The 23978-nt window shown below is 53.3% G+C and overlaps 2 protein-coding genes across 6 annotated transcripts; both read left to right on the top strand.

Moving 5' to 3' along the window:
- The first annotated feature begins 366 nt into the window (after nt 1-366).
- On the top strand, nt 367-5599 carry LOC107317030 (motor neuron and pancreas homeobox protein 1-like). The gene is made up of 3 exons (XM_015869226.1): nt 367-977; nt 4393-4553; nt 5086-5599. Exons 1-3 carry the CDS (start codon nt 551-553, stop codon nt 5398-5400), a joined length of 903 nt encoding a protein of 300 aa, XP_015724712.1. The 5' UTR covers nt 367-550; the 3' UTR covers nt 5401-5599.
- Nucleotides 5600-7339: 1740 nt separating this feature from the next.
- CFAP65 (cilia and flagella associated protein 65) lies at nt 7340-23535 on the top strand. 5 transcript variants are annotated; one of them, XM_015869223.2, is made up of 33 exons: nt 7340-7470; nt 7555-7629; nt 7880-8031; nt 8693-8795; nt 9140-9306; nt 9548-9747; nt 9857-10002; nt 10156-10378; nt 10663-10928; nt 11112-11312; nt 11386-11748; nt 11828-11965; nt 12465-12710; nt 13018-13242; nt 13339-13491; nt 13701-13866; nt 14059-14187; nt 14370-14589; nt 14842-14970; nt 15201-15377; nt 15886-15952; nt 18079-18189; nt 18882-19073; nt 19570-19728; nt 19872-20015; nt 20192-20308; nt 20426-20563; nt 20904-20969; nt 21422-21636; nt 21823-21963; nt 22105-22401; nt 22547-22684; nt 23208-23535. In XM_015869223.2, the coding sequence occupies exons 1-33, from the start codon at nt 7420-7422 to the stop codon at nt 23227-23229; spliced, it is 5337 nt and encodes a 1778-aa protein (XP_015724709.1). In that variant the 5' UTR covers nt 7340-7419; the 3' UTR covers nt 23230-23535. The 5 variants fall into 5 exon arrangements, with proteins under 5 accessions (XP_015724709.1, XP_015724707.1, XP_015724711.1 ...); XM_015869221.2 differs by having other exon boundaries at nt 14364-14589; XM_032445890.1 differs by having other exon boundaries at nt 7457-7475; nt 14364-14589.
- The last annotated feature ends 443 nt before the right edge of the window (nt 23536-23978 follow it).

Raw genomic sequence — 23978 nt, 5'->3', positions numbered from 1 at the left:
GGCTTTCCTCTCCATCTGTCTCTGGTGCCTTCATCTGGAGAAGACCAAACCAGGCAAATGAATAAAAATCTGCCTGTAGGCACCTGCTCCATGGGCTTCTCAGGCAGATAGATGACGCAGGGCGGTGGCCCCTATGTACAGCCAGCTCAGATCCGTTGACGTCCTTGTACCAAAGAGGTGCAAAGAGGAATGGTACGGGGTATGAAGAGCAGGATCGGGCCCCGGGGTGTGCCGAGGGGCTGCGGAAACCGGGGGAGGGAGGCCGGACCGACGGGGCGGGGGGCCGGCGGGGAGCCAATAGGGAGCTGGGGCAGGTGGAGGGGGGGTTAAAACCCCCCCGGGTGGCGGCGAGCAAGCGAGTGCCCGGGAGGAGGAGCGGAGAAGAGGGCTGCCCCTGAGGGCAGCCCCGCGGAGCGCGGCGTTGCGGGGCCCCGCGAGTGAATGCCCGCCGGTACCGGGGTGGCCCGGGGCTGCCCGGCCGGGCGCTGCCCTGGCAGCCGAGCGGCTGGAGGAAGCACGCTGTGTTTTACCAGTGGGGCCCGGCCGGGCCATGCACAAACCCATGGAGAAGTCCCAAAACTTCCGCATTGAGGCGCTCCTGGCTGAGGAGCCGCCGCGGAACGTCTCTTCTCCAGCGCTCAGCCCCGCAGGAAGCCCCGGCCCTGCCGGCCGCACCGACACCCCCTCACCTCTCGCTCCCCAGGCTGCCACCCCCCTCGGCCCGGCCGGCTTCGTCCCCAAACCCGGCTTGCTACATCTCCCCGGCCCCGGGCTGGGCACCCTGCCGGCCCTCTACCCGCCTGCCGTGTATCCGCTGCCTGCGCTGGGGGGCCAGCACCCCGCTTTCGCCTACACCGCTTTCCCCCAGCTGCCTCCGCCCGGCTCCGAGCATCTGAAGGCGGCAGTGGCCGGTTCCTTCCCGCTGGAGCAGTGGATCCGAGCCGGGATGCTGGTGCCGAGGCTCTCCGACTTCCACGGTAGGTGAGCCGGGAGTTGGGCGCTACCCTCCCGTCGGGTAGAACGGGGGCTGGGGGCTGAGGCTCTCCAGGGACACACCAGCGTGGATCGGGAGCACCAGCCTTACCCCGGGGCAGTGCCCGTCCCGGTGCCCGCAGAGCACGGGCTGCTCTTGGGTGGTTCCGGGGAGGGGAGCGGGGGCTTTCGGGCTGCCGCACGGCAGCTACGGGCTGGTTGGGCTCCGTCACTGAGAGATGGAAACGAAAAGATGGAAGCGAGGAGAGCAGCCGGTACCTCGAAACGAATAAATGCCACCCGGTGCGGTTGGGAACGAACCCCCGCTTCCTGGTGCGATAGAGATAGGGAAAGGTGAGCGGCTGGAAGAAGCCGAGGTGGATACGAGCAGCACTGGGAGCTGCTGCGTGCTTTCAGAGCGGGGTTCTGTCATTAGCACCAAGACGGGATCACCCGGTGCTGCCCTGCTCTGGTGTGTGGGGTCCGGGCACGCAGGTGGGACAAGGGGGCACTTGGCAGTGTAATGCCGGCAGGAAGGCCACGGCTTAGTCGGGTGCTTAAAAACCTGGGAGCCGTTTACAGGTAGGAGAAAAGGAATGAAAAAAAAAAGGAGGGGGGAAAAAAAAAAGAGTATGGGCAGATAAGTCTGTTAATTAATAAACTGGCTGGGTGAATAATAGCACAGAAGTGGAGAAATATCATGAATCGACCCATTCTTTGCTGCTTCCTCAAGTTCCATCGGGTTGAAGGGAAACGGGCTGTTCCCCTCTTGCAGTGGTTCTCCCTTACCCCAGGCTCTGCCCCAGGCTGTGGGATGGGGCTGGCTCTGAACTGGTGATGCTGTGCCTCTGTTTCTGAGGGCTGTGTGCCCCCTGTGAGTGTCAGTGGGAGAAGGAAAAATTATCTGTCATTGTTGAATGAAGCACCTGCACCTTCCTGCTCCTCTGCGGAGTCCACGTTGGGTGCATCTCAGCATCCTCATGGTTTCATGCACAGCTGTTTTTCACCACAGTAGGTGTGAAGCACTTCCATCCTGAGAGCTTTCAGAGCTTCTCCTGAATTCCTTCCAAGCGGCTCCTCTGTCAGAGCATGGACACCAAGGCTGGATGCAGATTAGGAGCTGAAGACTCGCTGTGGGAGAGGGATGAGGCACTGAGACTGCAGCCACATGCCTGTGCCTCCCTATAGACCTCGCTTCTGCTGTTGTATCCGTGGTGCCTTCCCTACCAGCTGCCACTGTGGGGGCCTCTACTACTGCAATGCGGTGTGAGATGCTGGTGGGGAAGCTCTGCATGCAGGAGCAGGAAGGTCTTGAGTCCTCTGCTCCCAGCCTGGGTTCCTGTCCCCAGGGTTCAGACCCACTGTGGCTGCCTGCCCAACCCCCTCCAAACCACACAGGGAGGGAAATAGTTGCTGATGTGCTGTATGCATCAGGATCAATGGGAGCTGTGATTTTCTTGCCCAGGTTCTCAGCAGAGATTTGTAGGAGCAGAGTGCAGCGATGCACAGCTGCAGGGTGGGAGATGCAGGAAGAGCATAGGGCTGCCTGCTGGGACTGGTGCTTGGGTGTCTGCATGGGGCCAGGCTGCACACTGAGGCTGTGGGATGGCTCCACCTGAGGCTTCTGTGTCAGCAGTAGGGGAACGGGGAGCAGCAGGTTTGGGATGTGCCCTTATGCTGTCCCACAGAAAGCAGGCAGAGCTGCTGGCAGAGGTTGTGATACTGGTGAGACCACCTGTCCTTCCAGCCCTGACATCTGGGGGAACACCTCCAATGCTGGCTGGTGCTCATTTCCTCTCCTTTATCTGCCAGCCCACAAAGCTAAGTGAGGTATAACTAAACAAAACAAATTAAAACCAAGTGGGTTAATAGCAACCTTGGATTAGCCTTGTTATCAGGTAGATAGAACTGTAACAAATAAACCAATAATCCTTTATAAGCTTTATCTAACTAGCCAGGAGGTAGCTGTATCCCAGACCTTCTGGGCTTGGGGACATTGCTCCAGGGTAATCAGTTTCTTCACTGATGTTGCAGCCAGTTGCTGGACATCCATCAAAGGGTTCTGGTCCAGTCAGGCTGAAGGAGGGTTGAAGTAATCTCTGATCCTTGAGGAGATGTCTGGGCAGAGAGGATCCCTTTGCAAGCAAGTGCGTGATGCTGAGGCAGTTGTTGGTCTTCTGGTGGGAGCTGGCTAATGGGGAGAGCCTTCCTGAAGGTTTCCTTTCCCTATGGAATGGTGGTGGGGATGGAGATGTCCATAGCTCGGCTGATAGAGCCCTGGAGGATGCTGGCTGTTCCCCATGGAGGACATCCCAGAGTGGGCTGGGCTGTGGGCTGGTTGGTGACTTTGGAGTGTATGTCAGTAACACAGGGATTTTAGGGTTGGGTTGGGTTTTGCCAGCAGCAAGTGGGGCAGGAGGCAGCATGGGTTTCTAGGGATGTTATGGTCTGTGATGGTCACCATTGTGCTGAGTGTGGATTGGAGGCACTAAGGTGGAGAACCCACCTGACAGAGGGACCATATTCCAGCAGCTAGTCCTCTGCACTGGTGGTCATTCGGGCTACATTCCATTGGTGTTTATGAGCCCTGGCTCTGCCTGTTTGACCCGTCCCACCCAGGTACCCAGGATCAAACCCAGATGGTGCTCGGTTAATGCCCCTTCATAAATTCCTGTGCCGTGCGTCACTGCTGTATTTGTGCAGGGCTCGGGGGGCACTTGGAGAGATGGGCAGGTCTGGATCAAAGCTGGAATCTGCGGGAGATAACGTTGGTGGGTGCACTGTGCCCTGCAATGGGGGCGAGCCCCTCTGACAGCCCTGCCCTGCACCATTCCCATGTGGGACATGGCTGTGAGGTTCCATCTCTCACCCCACACAGCTCTGCCTTCCATGTGTTCTGGCTGGGGAGCGGTGGGCTCTGCAGCTGGGCTGTGGGATGCGGTGGGGCTTTGCAGCAGGGACGTGCCAAAGATCTTTCCCATTAATGTCTCTCTGTGCTTCTCCAGCCCTTTACTCCCAGCTGCAAACCTGTGTGTTTGGTTGCTGCTGCAGTGCTGGGAGAAGCAGTAAAGCTGAACGCGCTGAGGACAACAAAGCGAGCGGACAGGAGATAAGCAGGGATCAAACACGGCGCAGAGCCACCCCACGCGGGCTGCTCAAAGGCCCCTTTGTTCCTCCTGCTCCAGGCCGCCGATGATAGCAGCCCAGTGAGGGAACCCTCAGCGGTTGGGCAGACACCTGTGTGTCCCGGCAATAAAAAGCAGCGTTAATTTCAGCCGCGGGACTGATCCTGCTTGCACACCGAGGGCTGATAACATATCTTAGTGGCAATAAAGCCATGGTTGGGGTGGGAGGCGATGGAGAAGGGCTGGCAGAGGGCTGTTCCCCGCTGTCCTCTGACCCTGTGTGTGTGCCCCACAGCCACCCCACAGTCTGCCTTGATGGGGAAGTGCCGCCGGCCCCGCACCGCCTTCACCAGCCAGCAGCTGCTGGAGCTGGAGAACCAGTTCAAGCTCAACAAGTACCTCTCCCGGCCCAAGCGATTCGAGGTGGCCACTTCGCTGATGCTCACCGAGACGCAGGTACTTTGGGATGGGGGCAGCAGGCTGCTGCGGGGCACGTGGGGTGGGAAGTCAGGGCAGTAATGATGCTCCTCCCTTGGCAGCCAGCCACTGGCACCCCTTTCCTGGGTAGGGAGCCGTCCGATGGGATCCAGGCCTTTCCCTTTCTAAGGGCACCCCAGAAACCTGCCCCTCATTCTATCCATCACCCCCAGTCTGCATTGCAGAGTCTCCCCATCTCTCCCTGTGCTGTGGGTGAGGGCTTCTCATGGGGTTAAAAGTCCTCTTTTAATGTCCCCGTGCATGTGTGGTTACATTCTGAGCACTTGGTCCTCTCTCTCCCCAACCCGCCCATGCCAGTATGGGACAGGGACAGCCCATGGGACCCCATGGCCTCCTGCAGAGCCAAAGCACTGCAGGCTGTTGAGGCAAGGGCAGTCTGGAGGTGCTTCAATGCAGGGAAGGCCATGGGGTGAGTGGGGATGGGTTGGGGTGGGAAAGGTGCTGATGGGTACCCGTGGCTGTGTTGTGATGGCTGCTCCCTCTTGAGCAGGTGAAGATCTGGTTCCAGAACCGCCGCATGAAGTGGAAGCGGAGCCGCAAAGCCAAGGAGCAGGGGATGGCAGTGGAGCCTGAGAAGCCACGGGGGCTTGGCAAAGCTGACGAGAGCCTGCTGCCCAGCCAGCCCCAGGGACAGGCTGGTGACAGCCCCGACTTTGTGGGGTGCAGCCCTGAATCGGGCTTCCTGCGCCACAGCGCTGAGCTGGGATACGGCCCTGACTCCTCCTGTTCAGGGGGAGAGGAGGATGAGGAAGAGGTGGATGATGAAATGGGCACTGCGGAGAGGAAGATGGGCTCTGTGTTGTGAAGAGGGTCCAGACTGAGGGGTCAGAAGCCTCTTGGCTGGCAGACACAGACTGTACCCATGTGCAGCATGGGGGTTGAGGGGAGCTTGCCCCCCCCCCCTCCTTAACTTATGTGTGTTTGGAGTCTATTTAATGTGTAATTATTCCTGTGTGTATCTGGGGCTGTCCCCATGTTCCTCCCCTATAAAGCTGTTATCTGGATGCCTCTGCTTTTCCTTAGGGGGATGGGGCTCTTCATCTTCTGCCCCTCAGGGCAACCAGCTTCCCCATGTGGCACTGTGCTTGTCCTGTGGTGATGTCTGATCCACTCTCAGCACCTCTAGGTCCATTGTATGATCTCCTGAGGACTGTACTTGTTCTGTGTTTGCTTGGGATGATAGCAGCCACCCTCTGCTGCCTCCCTAGTAGCCATGGGATAAGCCATGACACATAAGCAAGCAGGCCACCCTTATCCTTGGGATGCTGGAGGGTCCTGGCAGACCCTATGTATATATATAGGTCATATATATATGTAGAAGTGTGTATATATAATCCTTCCTCAATATACCTGTCTGTGCTTCCCTTAGAGATGCTGTGATGGTAATGCAGGTAGAGAACCAGGGCTGGGGACAGAAGAATGGATGAGAGAAGTGCAGGAGTGGACAGCTGTGCTTTGTGGGGGGACAGTGACCCTCAGTGGCTGCTGACAGCTCTCCCTGGGTGCCGGGCATCCTGGGTGCCCTATGCAAAGGTGAGAGTGGAGAGGGAAAGGAGAGAAGGGAGAACAGAGGGAGCAGCAGGAAGGAGGAGGGGAGCTGGAGGGATGTCACAAGCTTAAAGCATTCACCTTGATGGGCTGTGACAGCTTTAATTTCCAGAGTACAACCATTAAAGTGATGGATGGGAGGCGTCCGCCCCACTCCTGCTGCACGCAGGGACTCGGTGGCTGCAGGAGGGGTTGTTTTGCTGCTGTTATTTATGAGATTGTTTTTGCAGGAGCCAGGCACTCATCCAGTGCTGGGGGACAGAGGAGGGGATGTGGCTGCAGGAGGGGTTGGGGTACTGATTTACAGCTGCTCATTTGGATGACTCATGGTGTAAACACCGACAAATGCCGTTAAAGCTGCATCTCCTCCCTGCCTCTGCCCCAGCTCTGGCAGTCCCGCTCTCTGCCATGCTATGACCTGAGGGGTTGTCCGGGTGTTCCTGATGGGCACACGAGGGTCCCCTTTGCCTGCTTCCATCCAATCCCAGATCTACTTTTGGCAGCAATCACAACTTGTCACTTGCGCCACTGATGTTCCAAGGGGTGGCTCCGCCCCATTGAGATGTAATCCCAACCCCATGCCGGTGCTCTCCAGCCTATTGCATCCCACACACACGGGATACTCCCACCCCTGAACCCGCAGCCCTCTCTTCCACCCCTCCCATGCACCCATGCTTTTTCACTGCACCTCTGCCTTCAGCTTCATTCCATCTCTGCCCCCTCTCCAGTGCCTACCCTCATCTTCTCTTTCCCTTAGGTTCTTTCTCGGACCCCTCTCTGCCCTCACATCACCCCTGCACCCCTCCATCTATATCTGCCCTCTGTACCACCTGCACCTGACTGCCACTATATGCATTGTGCCCCTCTCTATCTCTACCTTCCTGTCCTATCTCCTCCTGGCCTCCATCTGCCCTCTGCACCACCTCAACCCCCACATCTGCACTTCCTTACCTGCCCCTGCACGCTTTGCATTTCCCTCTATGCTCCCTAAACCACCTGGTCACCCCAATATACTCCCTGCATCCTCCTATCTGCACCCCTTTACTTGTCCCATGCATCTCCTATCCGCCTCCTGCACCCCTATGTGTCCCCATATAACCCTTATCTGCACCCTGAGCCCTTATATCAGCCCCCATACACCCCTACCCGGACCCCCCCCACTCCGTACCCAATCCACGTCCCACTGTTGCCCCCTGGCGGCCTCAACCGCGTTCAGTTTGACCCGGGGCGGCCGCCGTCGTTACTACGGGAGACACCGCATCCGCGTCCGTTTGCCATGACAACGGGAGTGATGCTACGTGGCGCTGAGCCGGGACCGGGAGGCGAGGTGAGGTGGGCTGGGTGGGCTCAGGTAGAGGGAGCCCTGGAATAGAAGCAGTGTGAGTGAGGACTCTCTCCTCTCATTCCTCAGATGCTGGCTCAGCTGCAGGGGGAGCCCCCCAACCCAGCCCCTCTTCAGAGGAGGTGCAGTAGCTGCATCAGGAAGGTGAGTGCAGGAGCCAAAGGTGCCACGGGTGGGTTTATTGGAAGGGCAGGGGAAGGGAGAGACATCGACTCTTTAGCCCTGCTTCTGTAGTTTGGGACATCCAGGAGGATCCCACAGAGCTTTGGGGGCTCCTGGAGCCCTGCCACACACCCTTTACCAGGATCACAAGCTTTTAGTGCAAGGCAACAGCTGTGGGGGTGATTTCTCCCCATTTCACAAGCTGCTGATGTTCCCGTTGCAAATTTCTAAGCCACCCTCAAGAAAGACAAAGAAGAAAAGCACGTTTTGGGGCATCGAAGTAGCAGAAACACTCCATTGGCGTGGCTGGGAGCTCGGAAAGGAGGTGATCAAACATCTGGTCCTGAAAAACGTTCATGGGAAAACCCAGAGGCTGAGCTACAGGTGTGTGGGAAGTTCCCTTCTCCTTTTCCTCTTGCTGCACCTTCGTCTCTCTGCTCCACCCATCCCTTCAGCACCCACTCTCTGATCCATCTGCCCCTCTTCCCTTGGGCTATGAGCTGTAGGCTGTCTGCATGCTGGCACAGCAGGGCAGAAACCCACTAATTCACATGCACAGCCCTTGTTCCCAGCAGGAGTATTTCAAATGAAATGCCTTTTTAAAAGTGGGTTTTGCTGATACTTCTGTCTGTGAGGCATTTCCAGTCTAGTGAGATTGGAATTGTGGATGTATGCCAGCCAGCTGCTGCTGTGTCCCCAAGCCATCGCTCCAGGGAGTCCTGCTGGACATCGGGCCATGCCAGCACTCTCTGTGACTCTGCCTGCTCTGAGACTCAAATGTTTCTGCCCTTAATAAGAGTTTGGCTCACACTGTGTGGCCTTGGAGTTGTTTAAGAAAGGGGCATGGATTCAGAGCTGGGGACGGATATTCAGAACACCTGGGTTCTGTTCCTGTTTGCTGAGTGTCTTTGGGGTCACGTTTGTAAGTCATTTCTAACCATGGGGCTTTGGAGCCTTTTAATACCTCGTTCTCTTTCCTGCTGCCTGATAGAACTGCAGCTGTACGACATCAGACAACACGTCCCGTTTTAATTTCGTTCTCCAGGTGTCCTTCCACGCAGTTCTTCATCACAGTTTTTCCCCAGCCAATTGCCCTGAGCCCCGGCATGTCCTTAACCCTGCCCATCATTTTCCGGCCCACCGAAAAGGTAAAGTGGCAGCAGCAAATCTGCTCTCTGTCCTGCTTGGCTTTCAGGGAAGGAACCCATCCTTATGGGAGGTTCTGGCGTGGGACAGCACAACCCTCCTGCAACCTCCGTATCTCCAACAGCTGGGGGAGCAGTTTGCCTGTGGTTATGGCTGGCAGTTAGAAAAGGGCTCCTTGCAAAGTATTCCCAGTTTTCCCATACTACCTCTCACCAACGCCAGTAAAATAAGGCGTTTGAACTACTTGTCCCTGGCTTGATCCCAGAAATCAATGGGATGAACCCAGTGCAGAACTCAGCTCAAGGGAGCCCATCTGACTGCTGTCTCCTCTCACTTCCCTGCACAGAGGGACTATGAGGACAGCATCTGCTTCCAGAAGGCTGAGGGTGAGTTCTCTGTCGCCCTGCGTGCTGTGCTCCCACGGCCCTGCCTGTCCTTCCCAGCTGCTGTCCAGCTGCCTCTCTGTGCTGTGCACAGCGCCGCGGAGACAACATTCACTGTGCGCAATGTGGGGTGAGTGCCACGGGGCTCAGCTGCCCCTCTTGGTTTGGTCAGATATATGACCACCTTCTTGGGCTTCCCATTGAGTACAACTCGTCGATGTTGTTTGGCCAGATGCATTAGGCGTTCTGGCATTCAGCACTGCTTGTTTTGCATCCTAACTGAGCAACCTATTGGGAAAGGCCCATCCTATGCACGACTGTGCAGTCAGAACGGCTTCATTCATCTTCTCCAAACATTCCTTGCTTCCCAGTGACCTCATCACGGTGTTTGCCTGGGAGACAGCCAGCCCCTTCTGCATGATTCCTGAGCATGGGGTGCTGAAAGCAGGTGCTGAGTGTACCATTAGGGTGCTCTTCCAACCCAAGGCAGCTGCAGTGTACAACGTGACAGCAACGTGTTGGTTTGGTGTTGAAGAGAAGCAAAAGAGAACCATGCGGCTAAGAGCCCAGGGTTAGTCATTCTTGTATCTAATGCTCATTAACATGGGTTGTCCCTAACCTTAGAGCAGCATCCCACAGAGATACATGGAGGTGATGCTGTGTGTTATCTTCTTTAATAGCTAAATACCCGCATCTGCAAGTGAACGTGCCAGGGGAGCAGCACATAGGTGGACAGCCTGGCAAGCTTCGGGATGTGCTGTGCTTTGGGTCAGTGCCAGTGGGCACAACCGTGGAGAAGCGTGTAGAAATCCTCAACATGTCTGTGGTATGTGGAGAGGGAGATTGCTTCTTGTAAGAGGGTGACAAGCTGCCACGTGTCCCTGGGGGATGTGGTTAGGAAACTCCTGTAATGCTGTGAAAACAGCCCAGGTGGGAGTGTGAATAAACCATGATGAGTCTGTTTCTTCTCTGCTTACAGGTTGATGCACCATGTATGATAGAAAGAGCAAAAGACCCTCTGTTCCAAGACCATGTCTTCTCCTGCGACTTGTCCCACGCTATTGTCCCTGCCAAAGGGAAGCTGGCCTTGTGCGTACGGTTCCAGCCACAGGCAGTAGGAGAGCACAGCACAGATTATTTCACTGTCACACCCACCGGGTGCCTCCAGCGGACCGTTCTGAAGATGGTTGGCTCATGTAAAGGTGAAAGCCTTCCGTGTTTCTGCCTTCTTCTCAGTCTTCTTCTGCAGGAGAAGTGCTGGTGCCTGGGGAAGTACTAGGGACTGTCCCAGCCCTCATAGATGTCCCTTCTATTGCCATCCATGCCATTCCTGGGGCACTGATTTAAATTCACACTGTCTTGAGACAGATGCGAGATGACTGTGATGTCTGGGAGGTGACTCTGAAGCTGTTTGCTGGGGCTGCTGGGTTGGCTGGTAAAGCCACGCTGGCTGGGGAAGATTGTTTGTGTCATGCTGTTGTTCTAGGCCCTTTGGTGTCCCTGAACCAATCCTCTGTAGACTTCGACTGGATCAACCTTGGGGAAAGATCAATGCAGATTCTGAAGATCAGCAACGTCTCAGATGTCCCTGCGTATTACCAGTTTGATATTGATAACAGGGGGAGCGTCTTCTCTTTGGATCGCCCCTGTGGGGTCTTGGAGGGCGCAACAACCCTAGTGCTGAAGGTGACCTTTCGCCCTGCTCACCCCATCAGCTATCACCGCAGAGTGGTGTGCCTCGTCCACCACCAGGTAAGGGAGCAGGGGGTGGCATCTCCACTGTGAGAGCTCAGAGAGTTTTTGCAGTGCTGGCCTCTCAAAGCTAGTAGTCCCTGGAAGTCTGTATTTCTCTGTATCTATGACCTATAAGGTAACTTTCAAGGTAATCATAGAAGGGCAGCTTAATTTCTACAAGAATTTCTGTTGTTTTCCCAGGAACCCCTGTATGTGGACTTTTTTGGTACCTGCCATTCAGACACTGCTAAGCCAGCCATCCTGCGGGCGAGACACCTCTCCTGGTACCGAACCAACACGGTGAGGGGGCTGACCTTCTATCCACCCGATATCCTGTGTGCGATGCTGAAGGATGGGAAGCTGCAGATGGATGAGAAGAGGGCCCTCATGCTGCTTCCTGAGGTATGAGCTGCCCTCCCTGAAGTCCAAGGTGCTACGTTTACCCTGCACACACTGAGATGCTCCCATCTTGTAGATCCCTCTGGATGAGCCTCCCAAGGAATACACTGAAGCCAGCCCCATGAGCGAATATTTCTATGATGGTATAAGCAGCGACCTGGCCTTGTTTCCACCTCACGTTAGTGTCAGCCCCAGGGAGCATGATTTTGGGTGCTGTGTGCCACTCTGCAAGGCAGAACCGCTTCCTCTGTGCATCACCAACCACACCAAAGGAAAGATCACCGTTGCCTGGACTCCAAGCTGTGGCAGTGCCTTCCAAGTGACCCCCAAAAGCTGTGACATCCCACCTTTGAAGTCTTCAGCCTTCCGTGTCCTTTTCCAACCCACCCAGCTCAACAGCCTTTATGCTGCAGAGCTGGAAGGTTTTGCCTTCTACAAGGTTAGTAGCAATGGCTAGGAGGCAATTTGCCACGCACCCCTCCCTCATGCACTCAGCTCTGTCTTCTGCATGTCTGTAGGTTCTGAGACAATACAGCAACATTGAGGAGGATGCCACCATCTGTCCCCCCTGGTGCCTGACCATCAGGCTGAGGGCGCACACGTTCGAAGCGAAACGGGAGCACTTCATCCCACGGTACCGCCTGGATGTCCCCAAGGTGTGTGGACTTAAAGAAAGTGGGATTTTGCAGAGATGCTCAGTGTTTACTCATGAGCTTTTGCTTTGCCCCCATCGCAACATCCTGAGAGACCTCTTAGGTGATTTACAATGAAAGGGAGATTACTGATTTGTGACAAATGTAGGAAGCCTTTTGTCTTGCATTGCTTTCTCAGCCTCCAATGTGACAGGCTGTGTGCAGCATTTCGTCAGTCCTGAGTGGAAAGCTCTTGGAATCTCCTTCTTGCCTTTTTAAGTGGGTGTAGGCACTAACAAGGGTGCTAAGGGCCCTTCTCAGGTGCATTAGGCACTCCACATGCCTAATACATAATACATGCCTCTCCACATAGACAAATGGAGAGCGGAGCACAGAATCCACACCTTTGTAAGAGGCTTGCAAGGTGAAGTGGAAATTTTCCTGCCTCTCCCTGCTGTATTTGTAGCACAATAAAGCAGTGGTCCTGTAAGGTCAAACAACCCTTCTTGTTTGTTTCCTCCAGACTTTTCCTCCTGTGCCTTCTGACACGGACACCTACTGCAGCGCTCTGCTCTCAAACACAGGCACCTCAATGATAACCTTCAGTGTGAACCAAGCTGCTTGCCCCTCTGTTCTGGTGAAGCCCCACTCAGGACACATCATGCCAGGAGGTCACCAGATTTTCTTTCTCTCCACTCGTCCCGTTAACACTGTATCACAGCAACACATCCTGCCCTTGCAGCTGAACTCCTATCCAGGGTACACCAAGGTAAGCAGAGGGATGGAGATGCTTGTGAGCAATATTACTTCCATTCTACTCATCTTCTTCTCAGTTCTCCATCCACACTGCAGATGGAAAGTTTCTGTGATGCCAGGTACTCTGTATCCCTTGTTTCTTTGTGTCTCTGTCTCCTGGAATGCATTATACAATGCTCAGTCCAGGCTCCTTCCCATCCTCCTTCAGCCTCTGTTTGTTCTTGATTCCATCTTGGAAGGAGCAACACCTTTTCAAGGTTCATGCAAAGGTCAGCGGAGACTTCTAGCTCACATCTATTATTTTTCCTTGAATGCTGCAGGAGATTGTGCTCCGGAGTTGTGCAGAGTCCCTTCTCTTGCTCTTAGAAGACAATGGGAATCTATACTTCAAGCCTGTTTGCATAGGGACCTCCTCAACGCAAAGGTACACCATAAAGAACTGCACAAGGCTACCCATGGCCTTCACATGGAAGATCCACCACTCTGACAGCAAGATCCTGTCCGTCAGACCAGCAGCAGGGCTCCTCCAGCCCTATGAAGCCATGGTAACCTCAGGTTCTACCAAAGTAGTTTTGTACTCTCTACAGTACAGTTCTGGTCTGGAGCTCCCATGAGTGTTATACTTCCCTTTGTGGTTTCAGGCTCAAGCGTGGACTTTTACCCCTGACAATGTGACCAAGTATCTCCTGCGAGCTGCAGTGTTTGTGGGTTGGGAAAGCCCAGCACCCGTGTCACCCCAAAGCATCCATTATAATTTAAGGATTGTTGGAGAGGGGGCACTGAGCACCATCAGGGTAAGGAAATGGGGCATGTATTGGGGGCTGTGGTGAGATGTGAGTCTTTGGCTCCTCTGGCACTCCCAGCTCTCTCCTCTCATTACCTGCTCTCCTCCATTTGTTCTGAACATGGTCCAACGTGGTGGCCAAGATCCAAAATGGTGGCTACATTGACTGCTAAGCTCTACATGGAACGGTGACCTTTGCACGATGGGTTTGTGTTTCAGGCACAACAGGAACACTTGGACCTTGGAAGTGTTCTGGTTGGCAACCAGAAAGACTGCAGCGTGGTACTGCTGAACGATGGGATCTGTTCTCTTCAGTACATCCTCAGCGTGGAACAGCTCATCACTGGGCTTTGTGACTCTGAGGAAGTCTTCAGTGGTCCAATGGGTACTGGGAGAAATTAGCCTGGGATGGGGCCTCGTTCTTCCCCACTGTTCTACCAAATGCTGATAGCTAGCTCAGAGATTGTTGCTTGCTGGCTAACTTGCAGCCATTCTCATAAGCTGCGTACTAGACACTTGTGTGCTTTAGGATACATCACCAACGCCCAGAGTTCATGCCACCTCCTTTCTCCTACAGCTCTGGAACTGGAACACTCCAGCGGGACAATCCCCGCAAGGTCAAAAGCTTCTGTGAAGGTAACAGTCAGGCCAGCCCAGCAGCTGCACTACACCTGGTTCATCAGCTATACAATCTGCACCCCTGCAGGTGAGAAATGGGTGTCTGTGGGAAGGGGGAGATGTTCCCTCCCAGCTGAGCAGACTGTACAATAATAAACCAAACTATGCAGGACTGTAACCATCCTGACAGCAGAAATCCCTGTGCTGAGCAGTTCATCCTCTCCTGCATGCTCTCTTCCTTAGTCTTTACTTTTCTCTCCCAAGTTCCAGATCTTGCAAGTACAAAAGCAAAGCAGCAACCCCTCTGCTGCATAGAAGTGACTGGCGCCTACCCAACGCTCTGTGTTGCTGATGCTTGCTCAGCAGGGAGTGCCAGTGGCATCAGCAGGCTACTCCTCTGGAGGCTGCTCTCCCTGGACACACTGAATGAATACCTGCAGCGAGATCCAACTCCCAGCGAGCTCACCTACAGCGTTCCTACCAGGCACAGGTGAGGTGAGGGGCTCAGCCTACCAGGACTCAGAGATCCGTGTATCCCATACATAAAAGATCAGGGAAAATCCAAAGGCATTTCCTATACTCAGTATTCTTTCTCTAAAAGAAGCTGAAGGATCAAAGAAAAAATGATAAGGAAGATGGATAGCATAGCATCATAGAATGGCTTGTATTGGAAGGAACCTTAAACCATCTAGTTCCAACCCCTCTGCCTCACTTTAACCTTTTCTTTCTCCCTGCTGATCAGCACGTGCTTGACACCCCCCATATACACACCTCTCCTGCTGGACTTCAACTTTGGGGCTGCCCCCATAGGCTCAGAGCCTGCCCTTGTGATGCTCCTCCTGGTGAACAACGGTGTGGTGCCTGTGGAATGGTAAGCAGTGCTGGATGGAGCTCATCCTTCTCTAGGGATCTGCATGGGGTGATGGGAATACTCACAGAGGCCATGAGGTGTTAGAGAATGAATAGGGTGGTGTAGTTTGTGTTGTGTGGCTGTGAACGAGGCCTGTTGGTGGGTCTGGGTGGGGAAGCCTAGCTGAACTGAGCACATTGACCTGGGCAAGCTGTCCATTCCTCCTGCTGACCAGCTCGCTGGGTCCTTAGGGCCTTCCTCTTTCCTTCTGACCAGAAGATGGACATGGAGCGCTGGGCAGAGGATGTAGATCTCAGCCCACAGGAGCTGCACCAGATGAGAATTAAGGATAACCAGCTCTTCAGCATTTCCCCTAAGTCAGGGAAGCTTCTTCCAGGACAAGAGGAAGCCGTCCAGCTCTCACACAGGTGATGGCATCATCCTGCATGCCAGGACAGCACCTGCTGGCAGGATGCCTTCCTTCTTCCATGCCAGATCCTTTCCCTCCACATGCTTCTTGCCCAGCAGACATTGGGCATGTGCAATGGTTCCTGAGCCTGTGCTTTCTGCAGTGATGAATGTACAGTGATAGTCTTGTCCTTGCCAACAGCTAGAGGCTTGTGTGCCTGTGGGAGGTGTGCAGGCAGCTGGCCAGCTCTCCTTCTATAACAGCCCTGAGCTGAGAAGGGCTGGTGCTTCATATGGCCTAGAATCTCAGGACCCTGCACTGGTGTATAACTAAAACCAACACTGTACCACTTGTTCCCACCCTAGCACAACTGTCCCCCTCCCTCTCCCAGAGGCCCTTACGCAACAGTGATTCTTTAGCAGGGAAATGAGTTGTCTCTAATGTACCATGTGACCCTGATTCTACCACCCTGGGCTCAAGGTTGGTTTCTAATTATTTTTTTTTGCCTCCTTCTCTTGTGCTGTTAGACATGATTTCATTGGCACTGATCGCCTGCCTGTGCTGCTGAAGGTTTCCTATGGCCATGAGATTCTGGTAAGGCAGCAGGTGTCTGTTGTGTGTGTTTGCAGAACAGCATCAAGTAGGAGCTGGATTACAGGGCATTTGCCCAAGTGCTGCATGAACCAGGAGCCTGGGGCCTTCCCCTACAGTCTGCACTGGCCAGTGAAGAGATATAAAGCCGGCATCGTGTCAAACCTGTGATTCCAACACACTGTGATGTGGCCGGTGCTGCTTCCCCATCCTGGCAAGCATTCCCTGCACTCCTGGTTAGCTGATCCTGCTGCAGTCCCAGCCTTGATCCACCCACTTCTTCCTCCTTGCCAACAGCTGAGGAGCTTCCTACTCATTCCTCCTGCTTTGCCACTCGCTAAAGCATCCCAGGGCTGATCTGCTGTGTGTTATCTCATGGCATTTCCTCAGGCTTGGAATGAATTTTTCTGTCTCCTCCTCTCTCAGACTGTCAGTTAGAGTCAGTCACCTTGTGCTCTGTTGGGCTCAGCTCATGCCCTTCATGTCTGCCTCTGAAGTTTCCTGTGAGACCATTGTGTTCACGCAACTCTTTTATTTTTCTTTTCTTTCAGGACTATTGTCAGCTGAAAATCCAGCCCTTTGACCAAGCTGTTCAAACAGTGGCTTAACTGTGCCTTCCCTCAAAGCCCTTGGACAGGCTCCCTGTGCTCTGCCTGCCTGGCACAGAGAGTGGCAATGAGCATTTCACCAGCTGGCCATTGAGCCATTAGGCTTTGGGGGACCAGGTGCCTTTAGGTTGGACAGAAGGAAGTTGTTTACAGTAAGGCTGGTGAGGCACTGACACAGGCTGCCCAGAGCGGCTGTGAGAGCCCAGTCCCTGGAGACACTCAAGGTCAGGCTGGAGGGGCTCTGAGCACTGATGGAGCTGTGGGGTTCCCTGTTCATTGCAGGGGGTTGGACCAGATGGCCTTTGAGGTTCCCTCAAACAGAGTAGTGATGTTATCCACCCCTCAGTTAATATAAATGTGTGCTTTGCTCCCAAAGCAAAGGAAGGTTTCTGATCCATTTCCCTCTTGCAGTTAGGAAACATCAGCTCTTGTTTGCTCTTCTTACTTGCATGGTAGTTGGCTTGTTGAGGGCCCTGGGAGGCTGAACACTCGCATAGTGCTTTAAAAAGATGGAAACAATGAAATCCCGTTCAGGTCTTTGTTAGCTTTGTATTTTTACTCCTCTCTCCTTCCTTACTTTGCTTATGGAACTGAACTGGAAGGGGCTCTTCGGGAAGAATCAGCATTCTCTACTCTTGTTTAAGCTGCTGAAACACACAGCATCTCCCTCGGGTGTCCATCCAAGACTACCACCTACCATCTCTAATGTCTTGCTTATCTTCTTGTGTGCACTTGGAAAGTAGCCATTTAGGCTAATGGCAAATTGCAGGGGCTTAGCTCCCTTTATCCATGCAGAGACATTATGAGCTCTGTGATTCCATCTCAGCCTGTCTCCAGGCAGCAAACAACTTGTGGGTGCTTTGAGGTGATCCTGCTGGAAACCTTGCACCGTGTCTCATCTGAGCCTGGCTACAGCTTTCTCAGCGTGCAGAGCCCTGTTTCTCTTCCTATCCATAAACCAACTCTGTAACTCCATCTGCTTTGCATGATGCGGTGGCCGCTTTACTAACAGGGTACTGTTAGTCATTATTCAGTCACCTGAAATTCAGCTGTGAACTTTGGCAGCCTTTGAACTCTCGATTGGACACATTCTTGGAGCAGCAGTTCTGCAGAGTGAGAGTTTCCAAGCGGTCCCTTCCAGAAGACCTTTATCTCAACTCCTGGCTTTATCTCAACTCCTGGCTTCCCAAAGGGATGGATGTCACAGCAGCACAGCCTGCCATGTGCACATACTTCCATGCACAGAGAATTTCTGCTGTATACTTGCAAAGAGCATTGAGGCTGGTGTCTGACATAGGAAGGAGAAACATACCATGTGTGATACAACCTGCAAACCTGTCAGAGATAAGCCAGCAATTGGGCAGACTATCAGCTCCTTTCCTTTGCTTTTAGGCTTAATGCCTTGGTTTTACCAGTGTGAGGCTGTGAATGTATTGCCCTCAGCTCACAAAGTATTCATGTTGTCATTGTTGATGGGGCCAAAGCTTTGTGAGACAGTGACTGCGTTTCTTTCTGCCACAGCTGAACTTCAGAGGTGTGACGGTGGAGAGGGAGCAGCGGTACGTTCACTTTGTATCCTCCAAGCATCTCTTCACACCCATTGCCATTGGGACATCCCACCCCCCCAAACAGGTGAGTGTTCTAGGGTCAAACCCAGCAGCAGTTGAGCCTAGTACCAGGCAGAGCCTGGAACTGAGTGCTGAGGTGGTTGTAAGGAAAGCAGCTCTCCTTACATTCAGATCTATGAGATTTGGAATTGGCTCCAACCAAAATGCTTATAGAGTGTTGGACTTTTCCCTTCTTCTCTTACACTGGATCCAAGTGATGACTTGCCTGGCTGCTCCAGGCACTCTGGAAATAAATCCTAATTAGTTTCTTAGTAAATTAATTAAACTTCCTTAAATACTTATTTGGGGGGGGGCGGGGAATAACAGAGCTTTGATTCTGTTCTGCCTAATTTACTTGGGAAATGAGCAAGACTGAATTGAATTAAAATCACTTTAGTAAGAGTATTTTTGGCATTTCAAGTAATCCGCTTTGCAGCGATTCCTTGAGCTAATTTGTATTCATTTTCTCCAAGATGAAATTCACGTGGCACCACTTAGGGAGGCATTGGAGTCACCAGCAGGCGTGTGTAGTGATAAACCTTCAGCACGGAGCCTATTAGAGCCCCTGTGATAACTCCTGATGCTACGAAGTCCCTCATTCTTAGAGATGGGCTGACTAATTAATCATTAATGCTTATCGGAGTTCTCTGGGGAAGGGTTAACAAGTTTAACTTGTGCAGGGTTATCATGAGCATTCCACTCTCTGATTCACATTAGAGTTATGAACTCTACAACGGGGGCTCCACGACGGTGATGTTTGAGGTTCAGCTGGACAACATCGTCATGGTGCAGGAGGACAATAATCAGCATCCTGTATTTACCTGCCTGACTCCCAGAGGGGAAATCGCCCCTGGCACTACAGGTCATATTGAGTGGATCTTCTCACCACTGGAAGCCAAAACATACTTGGTAAGGCCTTTCTCATAACTGCCAAGAACCCTTTCTGCTGTCCTATGCCTCACATTCTTTAGATCTTGTACTGATTTTTGGTCTGTATGATGCTACAGCTGAATTGAAATCCATCCCTCCAAGAAGCAGAATCTGAGAGCATATAGGTAGTACCATAAGCCTCTCCATTCCAAAAAGCACATTTCTACCACAGCCAGAGGCATCACAATATATATTTTTCCAAGGATGTAACAGTATCCAGGGGGTATAACAATATCTGTTCAGATTTGTGGTTCACTGCTGGCTTCCAGTAACTCCCACAAAAGAATCTGAAGCTGTGATATTTCATGCCTGCAGTGTGCACTACTGAAAAGAAGGCAAAAGAACCTGGATTTCTCTTCACCTATGAATGTGATTTACACAAACCAGTTGTAGTCTGTTAGCCAGAACACTGCCTTTTTCCGTATCTCTCCTGATTACAGCTTTGGACTTCATGCTCTTATTTTGTCCAAGGCAGGTTGATGTTCCCATCCACATCCTGGGGGGTGATTCAGCTCTGATCACCTTCCAGGGAGAAGGCTACGATCCAAAAGCCACAGGAGTGAGTGCCACTTCCAGAGAACTTTTGCCCCCTTCAGTCCTTCTGGGTTCCACCAAACTAACTGTGCCTGGGCAGGTAAGTCCAGGTGCTGATACAGGCAATATGATCAGACCAGAAATGTGTGAAAGATCCCCTTTTTCCCCAACAGCAGCAGGCTATCCTGCTCCTTGCTTCCTCAATCCCACTGTAACAGGGCTGTTTCACCCTGCTTCCTGCAGGCTGCCTCCTTATCGCACCACAGGATTTGCATTGGGAATATCCCAGACTACGCCAGAGCCAGTCGACTGGTCTTTCTCAATAACATCTCAGAGGATAAGGCAGTTACATTCACCTGGAGGACAAGCAATGTGAAAGACAGCGAGGTGAGTCCTCTCTTTCTTTTATTCAACTCTACCCTTCTCTGCCCTTCTGTGTCCTACCCTACCCTAGAACAGCAGGAGGAACCCCACAAATCTGTATTCCTTGGAGGGAGAGGGCACATAGAAGGGCACTGAACAAAGAAACAAATCCTCTGTGGCTTTTCTTATTTTCCCTACAGGTATTGCAGATTGCCCCAGAGCAGGGAGTTGTGCAGTCCGGAGAGAGCACCCCCTGCTTCATCACGCTGCAGCCTTCAAAGAACGTGTCCTTCTACAGCATAGAGCTGGTGTGTGAGGTGAGAACCAGGAGCCCACGTGCTCCCATCACCTGAGCTGAAACAGCAGTCCCCACCTTCAGGCTCTGTCATTTGCAGCTCCTTTCCCTGCTCCCTCAGTCACGGTGCGCTCTGTAGGTGTACATCCAGGAATCCCTGCTTCAGTACGAGAGGGACCTGCAGGAGTGGGAAAGGGAGAAGGAACGGCAGGCAGTGGAGTTCACCATCACAGAGAAGGACCTCAGGGCTGAGAAGAAGCCCAGGCCACCCACTGGGGTAAGTTGCAAAGGGAGAAGCTTGAAAATTACTTTTCTAAATATGCTGCAAATTGTGCATTTGCTCACAATCATCTGAAATTTGGAAGTGCATGAACAGCTTTAGGGAAAAAACCCAAACCTGCAGCTCAGGAGCTCGTTGAATTTGTAAACATGTGGCATCAAGTGTGTAATTACCATGAAGAATGTGGCCAGTGCAGAATGGGATGACTGGGTCATTGGCTTTCAGCTGAGGCAGGGTAAAGGAGAGTCCACAAGTCTCATTCTGCTCCTTATGTTTCCCAACACTGTGATTTCTCTCTCTCTCTTCTTCCTTTTTACTTCTTTTTTTATCTTTTCAGAGATCATCAAATTCTGCTGAGACAGAAAGTCTCTGTGAGCCCTCAGCAGTGGTCAGGAAATTCAAGGTAAGTCAAGCCCACCTCAGCTTAGAATTAAACTGACTGTGTTAGAACAGAGGCAGATGTTGGATCTCACAGCGTGGGAGCCCAGGCAGAGAGCACACCAGGATTTGTAGCTTCAAGGCTTTGGGACACAGACTGTTTGGAGGAGTCAGGAGAATCAGACTGTCTGGCTGTGCCCCGTGAGCTGTAACTTTCCAGCTGAGGGGAATGAGAAGTAAACTTGGAACCCTGTATGCACCCACGACTGCAGCTACCCTTTTTGAATAGAATTGGGAGGTTTTGAATAGGCTGAAAAGCTGCATGTGGGCAGGGCAGGCAGCACCTGAACTGCTGTCACACAGGGGCAGCAAGGCTATAAGGTCTGGGCATCTTCTGGTGACGTGAAAGCAGTTCCACTTAACCCTGTCCCATGGCTGGTGGAGCAGTAAGGATCTGCATTTCTTGCTCTCCAACAGACACTGCCCCCCATTAAGAACAACCCAGCAGCCCACCTGCCTGCGGGGAAACGTCAGAGGAGGCTGCTGTCTGACAAAGAAGGCAGCCGTGTGTGGGTCAAGCCAGAACCTCCCAGGCCCATCCTTTTACACCTTGCTGTAACAGCAAGATCCCACTCTACTGAGGACTTCTTCAGCAACTTCACCTTGGAGTTCCCCAAGTACTTCTTGCCCCGGTAAGGGACTGGGAAGAGAAGTGACCCATTGGGAGATACTGTCAGAGCATAGTGCTCCTCTGGGAGAGTGCCTCTCCTGGTCCCTCTGCAGCTTCCTGCAGTGCTGCTGTTCAGCCAGGAGAGTGCAGATCTGCAGGAGCTCACTTAGGTAGCACGGCACTGATGGAGCATCTCCCTGGTTCTCAGCCCTGGTGTCCACCAGCTGCTGTTTGTGGATGGGAGTGTGGACAGAGACAGAATGGAGATGGACCCCAAATGGCTGTCCCTGGCTACTGCTTCCAAAGAGGAGCTGCAGATAGTGACAGACGTGCTGACGGGTGTCATCAGGTGTGTGGCCATTCATCCTCACACACTTTGCAGCCCTTGTCTTCCAGGTTCTCCCCCTGGCTTTCTCTGGCTTACAGTGATCCTCTGGGGTCACTTGGATACCTGATTTTCTGGGACTCGTTCTTCCTTTCCTCCTCCCAGGGGCCTCTTGGAGAACACCCAGTTTCATGATGCAGCGAGGAGAAGCCTGAAGGAGCCCATCCCATATTTCTTCCAGTTTCAGCATGAAGAAACAGCAAAGACCCAACATAGAGGACAGTGCTCCACTGTTCCCTCCAGGCTCTTTGCTTCCCCAGATCTTTTCACCAAGGAGAATGGAGAGAGGAAAGAAATGAGACAGGAATCCTCTCCCAGCAATGATTTTCTGGGCTCCTGGCAGGGGCTGAGTGAGGTTTTTCGCCATGAGTATCTGAGGGAGCAGAAGATGATGATGAAGGGGTGAGGAAGAGCTGTACACACAGAGCAGCCATTCACTGGCCTCAGCACATAGAAAACAGTGTGCTCTGCTGCTGTGCCCATTGTGCGCTGGGGGGAGCTGCAACAAGCATCCTTCCTTATTGACTGTCTGATAAACCCCCCCCAGGCAGCCGGCCTTTGGGAGTCTGGTGCAGATGGTGCTGGAAAACACACTGCAGAACATCCTGGTGGAAGCCAGCCGTGGGGAGGTGGTGCTGACAGCCCGGCCCAGGGTCGTTGCTCTGCCCCTCAGCCCCTTCCGAAGGTAAAGAACCTGTTCTTAATGCATCAAGCTGAGGCACAACCCATGCTCTAGTTTAGGCTGAGGTCTCTGTGCCAAGGCTGCCTGTGCAGAAGGTGGGATCTAACCCCAAAGCTTCTTCCTCTTGTCCTGTCCCAAGGGCCCCATGAGTGAGGCTTTGGGGAACCCAGATCTCCTTCTTTGGTAGCGTGCTCAAACAGCTCAAGTAGCAGAAAGCAGGCCAGTCTCTCCTGGTCTGAGATGGTGTGGGATCCAGTTAGGTGGAGCAAATGGCCTCAGCTGAATAGGCAAATGTGGGGCTGAGGGCAATGAATAAAGATATGTCCAGTCCTAGGGATGAGTACAGGGAGATGGGACCAAGAGAAGGTTATTGAATGGAGATGTCATCTCCAGAGCTGCAGAAGTCTTGTCCACATGGAGGTGGGATACTCCCTGTGATCTCCCAGGGATGGATGGTTGCCGGGGGGTGGGGAGGTGGCAGCAGACTGCACTTTCCACACCCCAAAGGCAATCTTTTCTCTTTCAGAATCACCAGTCCAGCACCCTAACCCTCAAGAGCATAGCTGTGGTACAGCGTGCTCCTTGAGCACTGCAAGCACGGTGCATCACCACTTTTCATCCCATCCCTGTGACGTCCAGAGCTGCTCCAACCCTTCCACCCCAGGACTCGATGCCAGCATGCTGCCTGCCTCCAAGGCTGTGCATCCTGACCACGGCCCCAGCTCTGGTTTGAATCTTCCAGCAGTTCCTTGCCCTGATGGCTGCACTGCAGCTCCTGCAGACGGTGAAAGGCTGCAGCGCTTCCAGCCCACCCAGCAGCCCAATTAAAGGAGCTCAGCCTCTGCAGGCACTGACACTGGTGTGCAATTGGTCGTAATCAGCGCATCCGGGTTTAGTAGTGCCCTGGACGAGCACTCTCCTTGTAAATCTACGGGGTTCTCAATGGGGGAACAGGGTGCCGCTGAGCTTCGGCTTCCCGTAATGGTTGTGCCCGTCCTTTCCCACGTGTCACTTTGTCGCAGCCGGGAGGTGGCACTGTTAGTTCTCAGAAAGCCCCGGTGCCGAACTGGAGCCGCTCCTTCTCCCGTCGCAGCCCCCAGGAAAGCCACGCACTGCGGGATGCTTCAGCCCTGCTTGGCAGAAGGCAGATGCCGGCTGTGCCCGGGGCTGCTGCGGCTCTCCCAGAGCTCTGCTCGCTGCAGGAGCCCTGCGTGCGTAACGCGTACTGAGCCCCAGGGCCAAGCTGTTCCTGCTGTCGGAGATACCGCACCTCCAGCTCAGGGAGCGCACCTCCTCC

The sequence above is a fragment of the Coturnix japonica genome, chromosome 7 (genome assembly GCF_001577835.2).
Source record: "Coturnix japonica isolate 7356 chromosome 7, Coturnix japonica 2.1, whole genome shotgun sequence".
NCBI classification, from domain to species: domain Eukaryota; kingdom Metazoa; phylum Chordata; class Aves; order Galliformes; family Phasianidae; genus Coturnix; species Coturnix japonica.
The sequence above is the reverse complement of the archived record's forward strand: the minus strand, read 5'-3'. Positions and strand labels throughout refer to the sequence as shown.